The sequence below is a fragment of the Lacerta agilis genome, chromosome 5 (genome assembly GCF_009819535.1).
Source record: "Lacerta agilis isolate rLacAgi1 chromosome 5, rLacAgi1.pri, whole genome shotgun sequence".
In the NCBI taxonomy this organism is placed as follows: Eukaryota; Metazoa; Chordata; class Lepidosauria; order Squamata; family Lacertidae; genus Lacerta; species Lacerta agilis.
In genome coordinates, this window is record NC_046316.1 from 34,678,319 (window position 1) to 34,691,491 (window position 13,173).

Here is a 13,173-nt window from a genome sequence, read left to right on the forward strand (position 1 = left end):
GGATTCCTTCTCACATCTACATCAGATAGGAAGCTAGAGAAGCTGTAAGGTGTTTCCATTTGCCACTCTGTTTCTGGTATGAACTCAAGTATAGGAAATTAAATAGCTAAAAACTATCACCTTTCTGATAGTTATGCACTTAGCAGTCTTTGTAGGACTATCTAGTTCACATCAGAAAAATATCTGAATTGCTATTAATACGATTGTAGAAACAAGAAGTGGTAGCTGTTCTGGTAGAGCCTGAGAACTTCAATCCCCTATCTGCTCTGCAACTATCATGTACAATGCTATGCTTCTTGAAAAGATTAATTGTACTTTCTCCCTATTTAAGTAGGAAGTCATACAATGGAGAGAGAAAAATAATTTGGGTCATAAATAGTTTGTTACATAAACTAGGGGAAACCACAAACAATATTCAGTTGGCTATTGGTTTTGTTTGAAAATAGCACACCATTCTTCCCAATAGAAAGCACAATTTTGGATTAAGGGAGTAGTCTGGATGAGTATCTGAACTCCCTTTGGTATTTGCTATGGCCATTACCCTGAGTGAGGAAACCCAAGAACACTACTTAAATGATATACACCAGTATCAAATAGTTTGATTATTCCCTGAGTTAGTATGACAGTTTAGCTCTAAAATGGTTTCAACAAACACTAAAGTACTTTGAAGTATGAGATATACAAAAAAGTTAACCCAAAGGGCATTCTAACACAAAATATCATCCAAAGATCTTGAACAAGAGCGGAACTGCCAATTTCAATCAAGAGGTTCTCTCCTCTCCCATGTGGCTCTCCATCTTGAAGGAAAGCATGGCACTTGGTGGAGTTTAAAGTCTTATTCAATACTGTATAGCGAAGGGTAGACACAGTGGTCCCTTTAGAACCACATGGGATCATTCCTCTTCATGGGAAGACAAACTAAGCCAGTGCAGCAGTTTCTCAGCATCAGTTTTAAGCGCAGGCTTCAAATGAACAAATACAACAACAACTGTGAATTAGGAATATTCCATCCTTCTCAGGTTATTAACACCTTATCAGCAGGTATAATCTCATATTAGCAGTTCCTGCAATTGAGATACCTTTTTTTAAAAAAGTATTCAACTACTTCTGCTGTTAAGAGGAAAAATAGAGGACTGTCCTCCTTGCAGCATTCTGCTGTAGTTATCACCTCTCAAAGCAGGGAGTAATGCAAGGATAACGTCCAGCGATCTGATAGCTTCGGTTGTAGGAAACACTTATACATGGCTTCATTTCTATGGGGACAGTTAGTGACATTCCAGCAGCCATCTGTATATGACCTCTAGCCTGGACACCACCTTGTAAACCAGCTGGGCAAGTCTGCAGTGGATAAGACGACGTGTGGCCAGATGGCAGAATCTGCTGGCAGTTTTGCTGCTGCGCTGTTGGATGATACTGCTGAGGAGTCTGATGTGCTTGAACATACTGGGGTATGTGCTGCTGTGGAGGCTGTGTGGTTGTTTGAAATAAACTGTGCTGGGCTGCTTGAGAACCATGCTGTCCTTTTTGCTTGTTGGCTTCTTTTACATCATTATCATGGGCTCTAGAATATAATATTAAAACCTTATTTTATTATCCATTTTAGAGAGGCTGGAAACCAGAAACCCTGTGTATGTATGTGTATATATATACACAGGCATATTGGGGTGAGAGTATTTCTTCATATATCAAAGCCTACTTGATATGCATGGAAATTTCTGTGGGAAGAAACTGAGGATGTCTGTGTGGGGAGAGGAACACACATATACAGGTGTGAACATTATTTACAATGCTTTAGATCCTGGCCCCAGTTTCAACAACAATAGAACACAATGATAATCTCAGTATACTGTTTCACTGACATTACCTCATGTAAAACAAATGTAACAAGCACTTTACATCCTCATAAAACAATTGGACTTGGGGGGGGGGACTTTTCAGAAAAGAAGAAGAAGAAGAAGAAGAAGAAGAAGAAGAAGAAGAGTTTGGATTTGATATCCCGCTTTTCACTACCCGAAGGAGTCTCAAAGCGGCTAACATTCTCCTTTCCCTTCCTCCCCCACAACAAACACTCTGTGAGGTGAGTGGGGCTGAGAGACTTCAAAGAAGTGTGACTAGCCCAAGGTCACCCATCAGCTGTATGGGGAGGAGCAGAGATGCGAACCCGGTTCCCCAGATTAAGCAGACTTCCAAAACAGATGTAGTGTAGGAAGCACTGCAGTCACAGAACGTTTTGAATTTACATTGCAGATGCATTTTAAGAACAGCATCTAAGGTTGATTTTAAAACTGGGTGTTTGTTTTTTTACATCTACAAAATTTAGTATTTTTGAAAAAACAAACAAACAGAGAAAGGGGAATCTGTGGCTCTCCAGTTGTTAGGCTCCACCTTACATCAGCCCCAATCAATATCACCAATGGGCAGGAGTTTCAGTCCAACAACTTCTAAAAGGCCACAGGTTTCCTATCCTTACAATAAAATATGCCTCAGAAGGTTATACTCTGAATGGCTATTAATTTTTCAATACTGTTTCAGTGTGCTTAATTCGCTCTGCAGTCTGGCACCTTAAAGCTGCAATCCAAAGCACTGTCATTTCTGAAAACTTGTTGAAATCAATAGGGCATGCATGCAAGACCATGAGTTTAGCAGCAGCAGGGCGCTAAAAGGGTATACTTTAATCAAAAATAAGTTTAATGCTTATCACCATCTGGTGGGTATGAATGAAGCACAGAATTAAGTCATCTTTACAACTTCCTGTATTTGACTTATTCTGGCTATCTTACGGATATCGTTAAGATTAGTTTTATGCTGTTAAACGTGTATGCTTCTGCTCTTTCATTTTATTGTAGGTACATCACCTTGGGTACTTCAGTAGAAAGATGACCAATAAGTGCACTGATAGAAGTCAGACAAGGTACTGTTTATGCAACTATTTCTAAGGCACCAAAGCCACCACGAGCCAGATTTTCCTTGCAGCAGTAATGCAAAGCAAAACTCCACAATAAAAAGCCTAAATAAAAATAGTTGTATGAATAAAGCCATCATGCAATTTCAGACCTTCTAAATTTCAAGTGGTGGATTGCAGGCTGAAGACGATGCAGAGCAAGGCAGCACAAGGAGGGGGAAACCACATTCAAGTCAGAAGCCGATTTTGTCAAGTGGGTCCCAAGGAAGGAAAGATTAGAATGAAAGTCCCCTTAATAAAGGCACTTTGTACCTTAGCCAAAACACACAAGGTTGAAGTCTGTGATAACTAGGATGATTTTCAGGCAGAAAAGGGGGAAATAATAAAATGTGGCAATTATTGTGAAAGCATTCAAGCTAAAAACGAATCAGTTGCCAGAATCAAGAACGACACCAGCATGACTACCAGTTTCTTCAAAGCGATCACAAGGCAAAGCAAAACACATACACCCCATTGCATTCCACCACTTGGGTGATTTAAACCCACACCATCATTTTTAGAGACTTATTGAAAAACTTACACCAACAATCGTTCAATGCATGGCACCAGGAAGTCCCAGGAATACGCAGTAAGGCGATGGAGTCTTGCTGGCCACGTTGGAGAAAGACGCAAGATAATCCTTGAAGAAGCCACACATGCAGCAGCCACTAACGAAGGGGCATAATTTAAAAATGCATGATCTGGAGAGACATCGGAGGATCATGGTTAAGTCAAACACAGTATTAGCTGTGTAACCTAAGTAACTATGGGGGGTCTTTAGAACAAAGCCATGAAAACGCACCTTGCAGGGATACTTCCAAAAAGTAGTCGGCATATTTTGCCATGTACAACTTTGTCTTGTCCAAGCAAACCATTGGCCATCCATCGTGAAGATCAGACTCGTGAACGGCAATGGAGAGGTAATAGTCAATGAAGTGAGCAGCTGTCGGGAGGCAGAGGTTCCACTGAAAGGTTTCTAGTAACAGCAGCTCCATGTGCAGCAAGTTCTGTTTGTTTAGTACCAGGTTCATGTTAGTCATACAACCCAAGCTGTTTAGCTGTTCAAGTTTAGGTACACTGTCTTCCTTCTCTTCAAATTTACCTTGGGGGAAATGAGAAGGTAAAATTCCATTACAGCACAGGTACACAATAAAAACAAATGCATGTATGTTTTAGCCCCTCATGGAGGAAGGGCAATGCCTCAAAAAGAAACGGATCAACATTGCAAAATAAAATAAATAATAGCAGCTGGCATACAGCAGGGTTAGACATCAGGGTGCCTTCCAGGAGTTGAAGCGTAAGTGTCATCATCCTCAACCATTGATCAGGTTGGCTGGGGCTGATGGGAGTTGAACAACATCTGGAGAACAGCATGTTGGTCAGTCCTGCTACAGAGGATTAGCTAATTGCCACCATATCCTGCAAAAAGTTACAACTGGGATTCTGTTGCACTTGTAGTACCTTATATCACCTCATAGCGAAAAGCTGCAGAGGTAGATAACGGCCTAACCAGAGCACATATACACTTTCTATTAAGTATAAAGGATATACATTTACAAAATCTATGGAAGAACTGGTCCTCAGTTTCAAAATTAAATATAGGTTGCTCATTTAGGTTGACAATATAAATGGCTTTATTTATATGTTTATTTTTTTAAGGTTTTGACAAAGGCGTTTTGAGTACATTCAAGGCAGATTTGGTTTGCTACTTCAGATATATTCACCGAGTAGAAAGCGATTATTACTTTTTTTGGGGATGTATGCCATACTCAGTACCGCAGTATCTGAAATAACCAGTTTTGGTTTCCGTATTTTTGCAAATGTGATAGAGGATTCTGATGTGAACAACTAGGTATAGCATCGCAATATTTGAAATTCTGAGGTATTTCATCCTTCATGAAGTATATTGCAAAATCAATTGTCCAAAAGCTTCTGAGGTAGACACAACAACTGCTAGCAGGAATTCTGCTGCTCACCAAAGCCCTTTTCACAATTTACTCATTGGGACAGGGGCTGCTTTTAGCTCTACCCTTCATTACATTAGCTCTCTGCTGCAGAAGTTATGGTTTTCTTTCAGTTTGTTGAGGATCCTGGCACAATATGAAATGCTTCTTGCCTGGGGTTCCACACTGTGTAGTGAGACACCACATGTAGAGCAGGCTCCCAATTTATGTTATGATCAACATGGCAGAGGTGGGAGGAGTCACACAATTTGGGGGACAGGTTTAAACACAGCCCCAGTCACCTTGCTTTTGATGTGATTTGTACAGTGGAACCTTGGAAGCTGAACACCTTTGAACTCGAATGTTTTGGCTCCCAAACGATTGAAAACCAGAAGGGATTGTTCTGGTTTTCGAACGATTTTCAGAAGCCGAACATCCAGCACGGTTCTGCGGCTTCTGATTGGCCACAGGATGCTCCTGCAGCCAATCGGAAGCCACGCCTTGGTTTTTGAACTGTTCTGGGAGTCGAAAGGACTCCCGGAACGGATTAAATTCAAAAACCAAGGTACGACTGTACCTGAGGTAGGTCAGAGAGTAATGTGATATTAACACTGGACATGTGGATATAAGAATGAGATTGAACCTACATAGAACAGTGCTCGTTGAGAAACTGCCAATGCCCTGTGTCTCCCTCACAATCCTTCAATATCTTGCAGGGTGGTGTTTTTCTTTTTTTCTTTTTGCATAGTTGTAGGACATGTAACAGACTGGAAAACTGAGGAGCTTTTAACCGAACAATGGGAAATATGATTTTCAAATCTGTTCATCCTGTTGCTTCATACTTACTCGCTAAAAGCAAACAGGAAAGAGCCACCACATGCAGCTGCTGAATGGATATGTCGTAACGGTCCATAAAGAGGTCCAGGAGATAAACAGCAAGATGGCGGGCAGCAGGGCAGAGCCTGAAGCGATTGCTCACAATGGCAATCAAGTCTGCAAAGTATCTTCTCAGATTTAACTGGGGAGACTGGCCTTTATAGGATGGAAGCTTCAGCTCCTAAGTGGAGAATAACAGGCACTTAAAAAAAAAAGACAGCCACCACTACACAGGCATTTAAACTGACCCAAATTATAGAAACTGAAGTCATTTTTAAGGTTTCTAGGGTTTACAGTTTCTCTTATTTTTTCCTACTGATGACACCACACTCCAGATCTTGTGATGACTCCACTTGGATGTTACATTTACAGTCATACCTTGGATCCCAAATGCCCTAGAATTCAGACGTTTTGGCTCCCAAACGCCACAAACCCAGAACTGATTGTTCCGGTTTGCAAACGATCTTTTGGAATCCGAATGTCCAATAGAGCTTCCTTTGTTTCTGATTGGCTGCAGGAGCTTCCTGCTGCCAATCAGAAGCCGCTCTTTGGCTTTTGAACGTTTTGGAAGTCGAATGGACTTCCGGAACGGATTCTGTTCGACTTCCAGGGTACGACTGTATTTGTTCTTATATCACTCCTTACCTCCTGCCAGAGCAGCTAACTACAGTCTTAAAACTCAGTTACAAATAAAGCAAGAATTAAAAATATCAACAGATCAAAAACAACCCTTTAAAACACAACCACATTCCTGCAGCACCCTAGAAGATAGTCGCCAAGGGGCTAAGATATATGTGTCCTGTAAGCAGGAGCAGAAGCACTTTTACACATTGCCTCCCTGTCCCTACTCACAAGTCAAGTCTAGCAGGATAGCATGGTCAATAGTATGAAAAGTCACTGAGAAATCAAGGAAGAAGAACAGGGTTCAGGTAAATAAAATTTTTTAAAAATCCTTCCAGTAGCACCTTAGAGACCAACTAAGTTTGTTATTGGTATGAGCTTTTGTGTTCATGCACACTACTTCAGGGTTCAGGTAATCAGTTTCTTCCAAGAGTGCAAGAAGCTGGGCCACCACAACATTCCCTCCAAAGGGAAAGCCAGGTGGAAGTCATCAAATAGCTCTGGGTGCACTGCTATCTCACATAGCCACACATACACAACATCCTGCACGCATCCAAATTAGCTACAAGAAGTGGTGGGTTCAAAATGCGCTTATCATCCAATCTCTTTCATCAGCTGCAGCTCTTTCGAGTACCAGGGAACAAACAGCACTGACTCCACAGCACTAGAAAGGGCACTCAGGAACAATTGTGTTGATGGCCTGCCACATCTCCCTAGACAAAGGCCTTGACAGAATCACTAGCTCCATATGCAAGAAAATTCCACTGACCATTCAGGAATCCGTTGGATTCCATAAGTGCCCTGGGGTGGGCCTTTTTTTGTATTTTTATTTATAACATAACGGAGTATAACAGTAGGCGTCAAATAAAAGTAGAGAGACATCTAGAATCAAACATATGGGAACAAATTTCCATACCAAAATCAAACATAGCAACAAAATACCACAAGGTTCTAAGTAACACAAATGGGTTTACATTGTCCTGCACCTTATTACTGCAGTACATTATAAAAAGAGGCAGTTTTTGCACAAAAGCCTTATTTTGTTGTCTGTTCTCTCCGGTTCTCACCATATATGTAAGGGATGTTCATAGGCCTTTCCATCCCTACCACCACCACCCAAACTACTTTAGCCTTCAGTCCTATTACTTGTCACAGTGCTCACGTAACAGACAAGGCAAAAGGCTTCTTCAGCTAATCTAGAACAGTAGTCACCCTTATGCATATGAGCAGCTGGACAGTCCACTACATGGGCTTCTATTACATTAGCAAGATCTGTCTATAATCATTGCTTTCACAACACCTCTGTGGTGGAAAGGGTTACTGGATCTCCAGCTCACAGCTGGACCATGGGGAGGCAGCCAATTAGCACTCATCTGACTAGCAGGCATGCCAGCACTTATCACCTCTCCAAACTTGTTTGCACAAAACAGATGCTATGATCCATCTATTAGCATGTAAGTACCCAAGAATTCACTGGAGCTAAGAATATGCAATGCCAGCAAGTCTGTAGTCTAGGAAGTTATGAACGATCATTACAATGAGCATTGAGTGTTGCTAGAACAGGGAATTTTTTTATCCAGCACTATATCCACGGCTCAAAAAAATTGAGCTCAGTCTGTAGAGCATGAGGCTCTTAATCTCAGGGTTATGGGTTCAAGCCCCATGTTAGGCAAAAGATTCCTGCATTGCAGGGGGTTGGACTAGATGAGCCTTGTTGGTCCCTTCCAACTCTACAATTTTATGATTCTAAGTGTTCTTGGTTTTCACAGGGAAAACCACAGATAAAATGCTTTGACATACAAAGGCCTGAATTTTCTTTATTGCTCAGCTGCCTTAGATAGCTATTATCCTTTGTAGTTAAGGGTTAACTGCAAGAGTCACTGATTTAGTTACCTGACTCAGAGCAGTCAGCAAGGTAAGACATCACAGCCCATTGCTTTAAAAATAAACATAGGACAGAGAATCACTTGCACTGAAGACAAGACAAGTCTATAATTAAAGTAATCAAGAAGGAATATCCCCAAATAATAGTTTGGATTTAGTTTGCAGCAAAGAATGATTTACTGTGGAATAAATCCAGAATTTCAGGATCTTTTTAAAAAGACACATCTGACTTCAGCTATCTTTCTTAGCTTACATTGGGATCAACAAAGGCTTTAAGAAGCTGGCAAGAGAGCAGAAAAATGGGATGGTGGTCACACAAATCACTCATGCTTCAAAACAGCTGCCAGGGCAAGTACACTGGTTTAGTTTCAAAGAGACTGACACTTCAGTTGTCAGTAGAACTGAGCAGGGCAGCCCTGCTCCTGTTTGTGACCTATATGGGAGTATGACTAAGGTGCTGTTCAGACAGGTTAATGCTTAAAAGGGTGCAGTCCTAAGCACACTTACAAATATGTAAGTTCTGGTGCTTTCAGTTATAGAAAACTGCATGGTACCCTTCCTCAAGAGAGAATTGACCAAGGTGTCAGCCATATCCAGACTTTTACTCTTTCATCAGCTTACATATATAGCAGTGGTAACTGCTGAGAGCGCATTTGTACAACCAGAGGCAACCACACACACACACACACACACACAACAAAGGGTTCAGAAATAGGTGGCAACTATTTATGAAATTAACATAACTGAATCAGTACAGTATATTAACTGGTAATTCCAGAAGAGTTGCCATCATTCCAGCGGGGGTTATATGCCTTTAACAGTAGCATGACAGGCAGAAATTCAACCACTGCACCAAAGTGATGAAAAGCTGCACCTGCTGAATTTCTACCCTGTTTAAAACCACAGGAATCCTGCCAGAAACAGGTGGCAACACTTAACTCCAGAGCAGATAACGTGCATTTGTTTATTATTAAAAAGGATTAAACCTGCTAAGATCAAGTAGACATTCCAGATGGAAACCCAACATTTTAAATTTGGCAGCCTATAAATGTGTAAGTAAGAAATGTTCTCACACTGGTCCTTTGAGGAAGACTGCTGCATTTTTATTGCAGTCTGCCTCTAGGAGAAAGAGACAAATAGAGCTAATGGGCTGACAATTTCCGACTAGGATCTATAGCACTAGCCAGCTGTCTAATGTCCCTTTAACAACTATGACCCAGCCTCTCCCACAGTTGTTCCTGCCGCCCAGCAACCCACTATCACATTTTCATCATTCTTTATGTAGTTCCCATGAAACTCTGGCTCAATAGCCCAGTTAAGCAGCCTGGAACTTCCACATAGCTCAACAGGCTTTGGGACAAGGCATCTGAAGTTGTCTTGATGATTTTTTTTTTTTAAAGGAAATCCATTTTGTATAGAAGGTAGAATAAAGACTTTTTTTAAAATCAGGGATGAGTCACTTTGGGAAAAGCCAAGACTAAACAGGTTCTCACAATTCCTGAATGAGTAGAGGAAAAATAAACAGGTCCCTCAATGAAGTCACTATCTGAATAGGAGTTTCATCTCCACATGCTGTTCAATTAACAAAGTAAAGCTGATCAAGCAGAAGAAAAGTTTCAATGAACTCTTTGAAGGCAATGCAAAGTATATTACCCTTTGTTTCTATAGGTGCTAGAAAGCACTTTGTGTGAAACCTTTGACTCAGCCACCCTTCTTGATCCTCAGAAGAAACATTTCAGACTCCTTTGCAAAAGCAACAGGTCCAGTTTCAAATGCTCACAAATATACATACATCTGGCAGACACCATGACTCAGAAGACTGCCAGCCAGACACAGATCTGTGAGATCTAAGTTTCATCTCTGCCGCAGACATATAATGCAGCCTGAAGCAAGTTGTGTGGGCAGTCTGGGATGTTTACCTTAGGCCCCAGTTCAGAGAAAGGTGAAGTCTGATCCTAGGCACTTTTAGGACACTGGCTTGGAGTCTAATTTTGCTTCCATGAACAGAATACAGTACATGGAACATTGCTTTGGCAACTTTCCCCTCCCTCCCCAATCACCTCCAAAAACTGTTCCTGGTGGCTGGGAGGCCCTGGTACAGGGTGCTGGGTGCACATGAAAGTTGACAGAGTTGCCCTGTCCCATGAGAGAACAAAGCAGCTTAGGAATTAAAGCCACCGGAATCAATGGGATTTAATGTACCTAAGCTTTATGGTGCAACCCTATGAGTGTCTACTCGGAAGCAAGCCCCGTTCAGTGGGAAATACAAGGCAGGTTATCAAGATGGATTTAAAGCACAACTAACTTTCAGGGCATGGCTCAGAAGCAAGTCCCCCGGAATTCCCAACAAGCATGCAGTTAGTTTCCCCACCTGCACATGAACTTATTTGCAACTTCGCTTCTGTAACAGCCCTATGAATGAACACAAGTAAGACTATGAAATCCATCTGGAGGTAAACAGGCGGCCCATAGGGCACGGCCTTCCTGCAAAATGTAAACGCTGGGGACAAAAGAGTGAACGCAGGAAGTCGTTTGATGCGCCCAGTGTGGGGTGGGAGAAGGACAGAGAAAGAGCAGTAGGCAGCTGTTTCACCCTCTCACTCAAAAGAAGCAAACTTGATTCTAGCACTGAGCAGCCCGACACCTACCTTCACGCGGAGCAATTAAAAAAAAAAGTGGGGGAAAGTGGTAGAACACGATCGTGCCCTGATGATCCGAGTTACCTTGTAGCGAAGCGCTTGGTGGATGTCGGCAGCGAGCTGTCCTTTCCACCACTGCCCCTCTAGCTCCATGGGACAGGGTGAGGCGGCCGGGAATCAGCAGCGGGCGGCGGCGGCGGCGGCGGCAGCAGCACCGAAGCCTGCACAGGAGAAGGAGCGGAAGCAGCCCGGGCTCAGACCCCGTTTTCCAGGGCCGCCGCTTGCGCCCAGTTAGAAGCAACCGGGCAACTGCTCCCCACCTCGCCCCGCCGAGCTACGAGAACTCCGCGATCCCCTCCCCACTCTCTTTCCAGGGAGGGAGGCCGGCCGAGGGAGCTGCGCTTGGGGCCAGGCAGCTGATCTCACTCAATGCATGCCGAGAGAGAGGCGCGCAGGAGATCCTCGGGCTAGCAAGAGAGATCGAGCTGGGAGTTTTTGACGCAGCTCCCGATCGCCCGTCGGATCCCCCAGGTGGGAAGCGAGGAACCAGGGGTTTGCATTAAAGGGCAGCCAGCCCTCCTCCGGGCGGCACCGGGGGATCAGGAAGCGCGGTGGGAGCCCAGCTGAGCTTCGGAGGAGGCGGAGGACGTCTTGGCCTCTTGACAAGGGCTGCGGGGGAAAGCGAGCGCCGGCCACCTCCTCCCCGCCCAAGACCGTCCCGCAGCAACTGCCAACTTTCCTCCTCCTTGTGGAAAGCGAGAGCGCAGCGCCAGATGAAGCTACAACAAAGGGCTTGACTTGACACGCTTCCTCTGCTGCCCTAGCCTGCCTCTGGAGAGTCCCCTTCTCCTTCTCCTCCTTCTCCTCCTTCGGAGCTGCGCGCAGCCCCGCCGCCGCCTCCTCTCCACTTACCCGGAGTTTGCCCAGCTCCACTTCTCTCTTTAGAGCCCCCGGGCCAGCAAGAGATCCACCTCGGGCATCTCCCCGGGCATCGCCCCGACTCGAACGCAGATCTGCAGCAGCAGCAGCAGCCTCAGGCTCGGCATCCCGCGGGAGCTGCGCTCGTTGCCCGTCGCCATCCGCCGGAGCGGCTCCCTCCGTCCATTGTTAAAGGGGCTCCGAGAGCGACTCTGTATACAAAGACAGCGAGCCGGACACATGCGGCCGCGCCTCCGCCAATCGGCGCTCGCCTTACAACTCCGCTCCGGCCGCGCGCTCCAATCAGCGCGCGCCATCCACTTCCCTTACCCCCGCCGCTGCCATATGCGCTGGAAGTTTTTGGGCCAATTGGATTGCCGTAGGCCGCTCAGACTTAAAAAAGCAAAAGCGAAAAGAGAGGAGGCGGCGGCGGGCGGGGAGTCACGTGGCCTGGTTTGGGGGCAAGTGGTTTTAGGTGCGCTCGGGTAAAGGTCGCCTTGCGTGGATTGTTCTTTTTTTTTTAATGTTCAAGGCGGGGATCTGTAAAGGACTCAAGTCATTGTCCGGGGCTGGCGGGGGACGTCTTCCGCGTTGTGAAAGTGTGTGTTTTGAACAATTTGAATAAGCGTATATGCTTATCAGTTAGCAAAGGTTGGGTGCGGAGAACAGCCAGGATCGAATAAGGGGATCGTGATAAGAGGAGTGGAGGCTGCATTGATCAAGTGTCAGAGACCTAGTCTGACGGCGTTTGCTCCTTTCCCCCCTCTAGCTGCTGGGAATCACTTGATGGCTCTCTTTCTCAGAACACACTTCCTAAATTCATTTTTTTCTTTCTTTTTATCCCTCAGAAATAAACTTTACTGCACTGTTCCAGTTTAATTCAGTATCTATACACCAAACAACAGCAACATAATACTAATAACAATAACAATAATCAATCAATCAATTTATTTATTTATTGCATTAGCCCTATGGCCATAGCACATAGTAAAAGACCAGGCAGTAGCCTGACACGATTATGCAAAGAATACAACAGATACAGTTAAAACAATTGGAAGTAAAATCATACTGGATAAAACAAAATAAAAAGCATTAGCGGGCGTGACGACAGTGTTCATGTTGGGAATATACATAAGACTAAGGCTAAGGGAAGTTGGCCAAAAAGGTGGTCCTGAGTTTCAGGGCCTGTAATGTGTAGATGGCCACTCCATGTGAAACCAAGGGGTTGGCATCCGCCAGTAGATATTTCATGCGGTCATCGTCCTTGGCGATAGTCGGGATTAGAGGGAGAAGCCTAGATCTTATTGAGGCATATAGTGGGCAGTGGAGGAAGAAGTGAATAAATAATAAT

At 44.1% G+C, this 13,173-nt stretch overlaps 1 protein-coding gene across 1 annotated transcript; it reads right to left on the minus strand.

Annotated features, from left to right (window-relative positions):
• Positions 1-1,064: 1,064 nt before the first annotated feature.
• Positions 1,065-12,058, minus strand: CCNJ (cyclin J). Its single transcript, XM_033149313.1, has 6 exons — positions 11,817-12,058; positions 10,989-11,125; positions 5,731-5,941; positions 3,744-4,043; positions 3,483-3,642; positions 1,065-1,561 (listed from the first exon to the last, which is right to left on the minus strand). Exons 2-6 carry the CDS (start codon positions 11,055-11,057, stop codon positions 1,165-1,167), a joined length of 1,137 nt encoding a protein of 378 aa, XP_033005204.1. The 5' UTR covers positions 11,058-11,125; positions 11,817-12,058; the 3' UTR covers positions 1,065-1,164.
• Positions 12,059-13,173: the final 1,115 nt, after the last annotated feature.